Source organism: Mandrillus leucophaeus, unplaced genomic scaffold (assembly GCF_000951045.1).
Source record: "Mandrillus leucophaeus isolate KB7577 unplaced genomic scaffold, Mleu.le_1.0 Scaffold13, whole genome shotgun sequence".
Taxonomy (NCBI): Eukaryota; Metazoa; Chordata; class Mammalia; order Primates; family Cercopithecidae; genus Mandrillus; species Mandrillus leucophaeus.
Genome location: NW_012101254.1, coordinates 1,256,865 through 1,264,141, shown reverse-complemented (window position 1 = coordinate 1,264,141; position 7,277 = coordinate 1,256,865). Strand labels below are relative to the sequence as shown.

The 7,277-nt window shown below is 50.9% G+C and overlaps 1 protein-coding gene across 3 annotated transcripts in view; it reads left to right on the top strand.

Moving 5' to 3' along the window:
- The window catches only part of LBH (limb bud and heart development), a 30,447-nt gene extending 24,184 nt beyond the window's left edge, over window positions 1-6,263 (top strand). For all 3 annotated transcript variants that reach the window (XM_011972555.1, XM_011972554.1, XM_011972556.1), the window contains exon 3: window positions 3,651-6,263. In XM_011972555.1, the coding sequence (XP_011827945.1) occupies window positions 3,651-3,839 (189 nt within the window). In that variant the 3' untranslated portion in view covers window positions 3,840-6,263. The remainder of the gene's footprint in view (window positions 1-3,650) is intronic.
- The last annotated feature ends 1,014 nt before the right edge of the window (window positions 6,264-7,277 follow it).

Genomic DNA, 7,277 nt, shown 5'->3' with positions numbered 1-7,277 from the left:
AAGAACTTGTACCCATCTAGTGAGACAAGAAGGTCACCTCACATCTTGAAAGGAGAAACTGAGGCGTTTGGGATTGAGAGGACTTGACTAGAGTTATACAATGGTGGTCAAGGACATAGTGAGCGCCTGGGTTGTGTGGCTTACCCTTGTTATCAAGTGAATGCTTCATTTGAAGTCCTACAGGTCTGAGTTTGGATCCCAGTTCAGCCGCTTCCCGGGTGCGTGGCTTTGAGCAAGTCACACACCCTCTCTGTGCTTCAGGTTTCTTATCCACAAAATAGGGTTACAGTAGTCCCCGTTATCTCTGGGGGATACGTTCCAAGACACACAGTGGTTGCCTGAAACCCCAGATAATACCAAACCCACATATGCTATGTTTTATCCTGTACATCCATACCTGTGATAAAGGTTAATTTATAAATTAGACTTAATGTGAGATTAACAATGATAGCTAACAATAAAGTAGAATAATTATAACACCATACTGCAACAAAAGCTATGTGAATGTGGTCTCTGTCTCTCGCAGTATCTTATTGCACTGTACCTACCTATCTTGGGATTGCAGTTGACTATGGGTAACTGAAAGCAAGACTGTGGATAAGTTGGGGGTGGTGACTAGAACTATTTTGAGGTCTGAGATTCTGCTCAGCAAAAATTTCATCCATCATCATCATCATTAGATTTTTCTCCTTATTTTAATGAAAGACCTATTTCCAGCTTGAAATGAAATCCAATGCTTCCCACCCCTCTCCTCCTCCTCCTCCTCTTCCTATCTTCCTCCTTCTCCTCCTTCTCTTCCTCTTCCTCCTCCTCCTCCTCCCCCTTCTCCCCTTCCTCCTTTTGCTGGCCCTGCCCTGCTTGTCTTGCCTTTTGCTTTTCCTTGGCCATCATAGTTAGAATTGGGTTTTCACTCTCCCAGCCCTGGCAATGTGGCCCTGGCACAGGCAGGCACAATCCTGGCAGTGAGGTCAGAGGGTGGAGGCAGGGCCAGGCTCTGCACAGGGCAGGTGCCCCTCTCCTCTTGACAGCTTATGGTGCTGTCTTGGATCCTGAAGGTTTAGAACAAGCATCGGGACTGGGAAGCTCACCTCCTGGGCTGGGGCCCTGACAGCTGCCTGGGCAGTCAAGGCCCAGAGTCTTGCTCTCCCTCCCTGCTCAGTTTTCCATCTGTGAAATGGGGCGGAGACCCAGCAGCAGCCTAATCCATTTTCCAGAAGGCTCGGGCACTGAAAACAGCAGATGTAGGTTTGAATCCTGGCTCTGCCATGTGACCTGCAGAGTCCCGGGTGTTACTATTCCTAGGGTGACAGTGAGCCCTGAACGAGGTGACGTCTGAAAGAGCTTTGTTACCTGTAGTGGACTTCCCTCCATCGGGGTCCCTCACACCCACTCCCAAAGCTCATGCTTGGAGGGTGCCTTTTGTACTCACAGCCCGTGGGGGGCTCTGACTTCACCCAAGAAATGAGGAAACCCCCAAAAAGCCCACGTGGCCACTCCTCGCTCGGCACATGCGCGTCCGGGCACAGCACCGTCCGAGGGCAGAACTTCTAGGCCGCCCAGGTCAGGAAGACAAAGCCCAGAGTTGGGGTCCTTGTCCCCCTGCCTCCGTGACCCACACTGGCCCAGCCCGTCCCTGGGCTTGTTTTCCTCCTGGCTGCCATTATGATACCTTTTATGAGCCTCGTTAAGTCTTTAATGATGCCTGGTTGTACAGCTGGCTTAAGGCTTAATCCCCAGCAATAGGCCTTATTGGATAAATGGTTAATAATCACTCGTCTGTAGGGATTGGGAAGGCTTCGTTGAGGCCTATGATTCCTGGAAGCCCCACGTGGCCTGTGATGTGGTGAGAGCGTGACTTGGCTGGGGCAGCACTGCTTGGGGCTGGGTTGCAGTTAAGACCGGGCACCCTCAGAGCACCACAGAATTGGGAAGGCCTGAGTTTGTAAAAGGGCCTTTCTTCCATGTCCTGGTAATGGAGGACTCCTGTCTGCTGCCATGGGCCTGTCCCCATCTGGATCAAGGTGCAGGCAGGAGCAGGCAGCCCCCTAGATCTCTTCAAATGTGTCTTCACCCACTGAAAGCTTTGCTTTCCTTTCTTGCACCATGAACACACTGTATGACTTTGAGCAGGTCTCCTGACCCCTCTGGCGCCTTGGTTTGCTCATCTACCACATGGAGAGGTGGGAAGAGATGGCCGTGAAGGTGCCAAGCGCCTGATTCTGTGAGCCCAGCATCACAGACAGAAGCTCTTCTCTCTAGCTCTGGGGTGTGTCACTGAGGGCTGTGAATGGCAGGGACCAGCAGCCCAGCAGATTAAGTACTTAAACTGCTGGACAAAGAATTGGGTCAGCTGTAGTCACAGGGCAGTGTGTGCAAAGGGAATCCGCAGAGCCAGATTTGACCCTGATTTTATAACCAGGTTTGGGGTTTCTGCCAGCTCTGGGCAGGACACAGAGTAGGCATTAAAAAACAAAGCCTGGTTGACGGGACTCTGGAAAAAGAAGTAGAGTCCTTCAGGTGTAGAGCTGGCAAGAAGCCAGGAATGTTCACAGGTGAAAAAGAAAGGATCCTTGGATTTTGTTTCCAGCCCACCTGTGACTGGGGGCCATGCCTTTCATCAGGATTTGGCTTTGACTTTACAGTTGCAATGGGATCAGGACCCATCTACTTGAGGGACAGGCTGGTGTTGGGGCAGGGGAATCGAACGGACCCAGTTTTTGTTTTTGTTTTTGTTTTTGTTTTGAGATGGAGTCTCGCTCTGTTGCCCAGGCTGCAGTGCAGTGGCGTGATCTCAGCTCACTACAAGCTCCGCCTCCCGGGTTCAGGCCATTCTCCTGCCTCAGCCTTCCGGGCAGCTGGAACTACAGGCACCCGCCACCACACCCAGCTAATTTTTTTTTTTTTTTTTTTTGTATTTTTAGTAGTTCACCATGTTAGGGTTTTCACCGTGTTAGCCAGGATGATCTTGATCTCCTGACTTCTTGATCCGCCCACCTCGGCCTCCCAAAGTGCTGGGATTACAGTTGTGAGCCACCATGCGCAGCCCAGACCCAGTTTTCAATCTCATCCCATCCCTCACTCATTTTTAGGCTGTCTAATCTTGGACCACCTACTCTTCCAAGCCTGAGATTCTTTAAGCTAGCATTAGCAACACCTATTTTTCAGTATGACTGTGTGGGTTGGAAGTAATATATGTATAGCACCTGGTAGCCTGCTCACTTAGTGCCAATAATTATTCCGGGAGGTACTTAATGCTATGGCACCTGTTGTATTCTTTGCACTGCTGGCGTAAAATACTTCCTGCAGAGAGAGACCAGACTTACTGTGGATAACATGGTTTGGGATTATTTTATCTGAAAATAAAATAGAGTCCAAACAGAGTCACATCAACCTTTAAACTCAGTGGCACTGCCCCCAAACTTGCAGCTTCAGGATTAGAATCAGAGTCCGACTGAGGGACAGTTTCCTATGTTGCCCCAGAATATTCTCCCGTGGCTCCCGCCTTATATACCCCACAGCCTCCCAAGTGCAAAGCACAGTCCCTGGCCTACGGCATGCACCCAGTATGCCACACGGATGTGCAAAGAAGGAATGGAATTTCTCTTTTCAAATATCTACATGACCAGGCACCTGCTCTGCTTTTCTTTCAGATCTTCCCAGACCCGTCAGACTTTGACCGCTGCTGCAAACTGAAGGACCGCCTCCCCTCCATAGTGGTGGAACCCACAGAAGGGGAGGTGGAGAGCGGGGAGCTCCGGTGGCCCCCTGAGGAGTTCCTGGTCCAGGAGGATGAGCAAGACAACTGCGAAGAGACAGCGAAAGAAAATAAAGAGCAGTAGAGTCCCTGTGGACTCCCATGGGTCATACCAGCCAGCATCTGTTCCTGAACTGTGTTTTTCCCATCGTGACGGAAGAAGAGAGTGAGCCACAATCGTTCTGAAAATGTCAAACGAGGCTTCTGTTTTGCAGCTGCAGATCACCGAGTTGGTTTTCTTTTCTTTTCTTGTCCTTTTTTTTTTTTTTTTTTTTTTGAAACTTGCCGAGCAGTGGAGCCCTCTGACAATTTGCAAGGCCCTCTGAGAAAGGAAGCTGCTTAGAGCCAGGGGGTTAGGGGGTGGGGGGAGCGAGTGCTGTTTTTGAGATCATTATCTGAACTCAGGCAGCCTAGTAGAGGCAGTGGTGGGATTCCAATGGGTCTTGGTGGGTGGGAGGTGGGGCATGTGCAAAGCAAGCAAGGAACATTTGGGGTAAGAAAACAAACATGAGGCAAAAGAAAAAAATACACGCTTTTAAGAAAACGTTGAGCAGAGAACTGCAGCCAGGATGCGCTCAGCAGACATTCACTCCGGCTACTGGTGCATCAGAAAACAAGGTCTTCATCTCTCTCCCCAGTTTCACCCACCCCACCCTTTGCTTTCATTTCAGGTGTGTTGGTCTATGACAGGGAGGAGAGGAAAGGAGAGCAGGAGCAATTGGCTGCCTGCAAAGCCAGCTGGAGGTGATGTGCAGGAAAGGCAAGGTCACCCCATTCTTCTCCATGGCCTGTCTGCTCCCAGCTGTGGTAGGCGCACATAGCCAAGGTGATCGGTTTTTAAGAGGCAGTGCTTTTCAGCTTTTCTCCCTGATATATCCATTTTGCTTCCCAGCACTTTTTAGGAGTAGTGAGAGCACTTCCTGCCCTTGTTGGAAGCCCCAGGGTGGACACTTGGCATGAAGGTCTCTCCCTCAACTGCTGCCCTCCCAAGATTTGCTCCCAAGGTGGAGTGGGTGTGCTCTCCCAGGCCGGCCCTTCCTCCTCCTCACCGCCACCTTCCCTGCCCCAGCCACAGCAGCCGTGGGCACATGGGTCCCCAGCTCAGCTGCGGATTCCCGCCAGTCTGCTCAGCTGCAGTACTCACACTCATGGGGGCTCTTGGTCTGTTTTTCTTGTGGTTGCCAAGTGGAGAGCAGACGTGGCTTTTTCTGTGTCTCGTTGGGGAGGTGACTTGCATGGTGGGGACAAGGCTCTCGTGGCAGCCTTGGGGTCGAGTTTGAGACTAAAGGATGCCATGAGGTCCCTGGCTTCTCCCCATGTTGTTCCTGGACAAGGGCAGAAGAGAGGCATGGCAAGGGACCTGCACTGTCCTTACTCAACAGTGGTCCTCATCCCTCCCCACCTCCCACTGCTTCCTGCAAGGGCACCAGTTGTATGAGAAAGTTGGCCTTTGGACTTAGCATTTCTTGTCGTAGCTAAGAGCCATCTGAAGCAGCAGGTTGCAGGACAAACGCTTCAGTCCACCCGAGAGCAGTACCGTGTGGCCAAGAGGTGGACTCAGAGCCTTCCTTGAGCTAAACTCGGCCAACCAAGGCACGCAGCTTGTCCCCTCAGGTCTCCAGTCAGTCCAGGTTGACCCTCAGTTCTGGACATGTGTATATAGCTGTATTTAATACCTCAAGGTCATTGTGGCTCTGGGGATGCCGGGGCAGGAGGACAAGGGTGTGCTGTGGACACAGCAGTCTGTGGGATTCTGTTCTGGGAAGCCGATGGTCCCGGCACCCCCTGCTTCCTCCCTCTGTTGTCTGCCTGTGTGACACACGTCAATGGCAATAACTTCTTCCAACTCCTCGCAGAAGTGGGAGAGGCCTGCAGCCTGCACCGGGAGGGGCTTTCCTCTCTCTCGCTCCCCGCTTCGTTCTGTTTTGGCTGCAGAGAGTGGTTCATCCGTACTCTCATTCCCTCGCCTCCCCTAGTGGACGGAGGCGGGGGTCTTGCCTTTTCAATTCCTGTGTTTTGGTGTCTTCCCTTATCTGCTCCCCTGAATCACCTGTCCCGGTCTTGCTGTGTGATGGGAACGTGCTTGTAAACTGCGTAACAAATCTACTTTGTGTATGTGTCTGTTTATGGGGGTGGTTTATTCTTTTTGCTGGTCCCTAGACCACTTTGTATGACCGTTTGCAGTCTGAGCAGGCCAGCGGCTGACAGCTAATGTCAGGACCCTCAGTGGTGGAGCCTGCTGGGGGGACCCAGCTGCTCTTGGACAAGTGGCTGAGCTCCTATCTGGCCTCCTCTTTTTTTTTTCCCCCCCCAAGTAATTTGTGTGTATTTCTAACTGATTGTATTGAAAAAATTCTTAGTATTTCAGTAAAAATGCCTGTTGTGAGATGAACCTCCTGTAACTTCTATCTGTTCTTTTTTGAGGCTCAGGGAGAAACTAGCATTTTTTTTTTCCAAACTACTTTTTGTCACTGTGACAGTTGTAAATAAAGTTTGAAAATGCTTTCCACTCTGGTCTGGTTTCCTTTTTCCCTTCCTGTTCCGTTGGAACGGAGTGAGCTCAGGAGCAAGATGAAGTCCTGCAGGAGGCCGAGTTGAGGGAGTCCCAAGAGAGGCTCCTTATGTAATTCACCTGATGGCTTGTCTGGGGAGAATTCACTGGGGGGGATTTAACCCACAGCCAAGGTGTAAACTACCCTTCTAAAGGAAGAAAAACCCAAGACATATCAGAAGGTCCTTCACAGAGGCTGGAGGGTGAGTGGGTGGGCATGTGGCAAGCGCAGGCTATCATGTAAAGCATTTACCAAGCACCTACTGCTTGGCAGGCATTGGTAAGAGGTCAAGGTCACAAATGGCAATAGCCCTGGTGCTCACGGCACTGCCTTAGTGAAAAATTAAATGGCAAATATGATGCGTGCAAGGCAGGATCAAACTGGGATGCCCCGAGAGTGAACATCAGTTGGGAGGGTCAGGAAGGTCTTTGGAAGCAGCGACAAGGAGAAGTTAAGCAGGTACTAGGTGGCAGGGAGCAGAGGGGAGTTGGGGGCATCGGAAAAGGATTCCAACAGGGAGAACAGCTTGGCAAGGGATTGGCAGATGGGGTGGGGTGGTGGAAGAGGAAAGCATGCAAGAGGGCTACTCAGTCCTGCCTGAGAGTTTAGATTTCATTCTAAGGGGAGGACCTAGCATGGTCCGCTTTACATTTTAATACCACCTGGCTCGATGGAGATGGGATAGGAGGGGGCAAGATGAAAAGCCTAGAGACCAGGAAGGAGGCTTTGTGGAGGTCAGAGTGAGAGAATGGTGGTTCGTAGAAGGGATTTGGGGGCATTTCTCTAACCCAAGGCCCTTTTTTACTTCACCCAGCCCTCTTCTGAGTTCCTTAACCTTGGTAAGTATAGAAAATCCAGTGGTTTGTACTGAAGGTGTCTGCCGGGATTTACAGAATAATGACCCAATTTAACATTAGCCTTAGTGAAACAACTAGATCAACGGATCTGCTGCCCCAAGGATAACTGGCAGG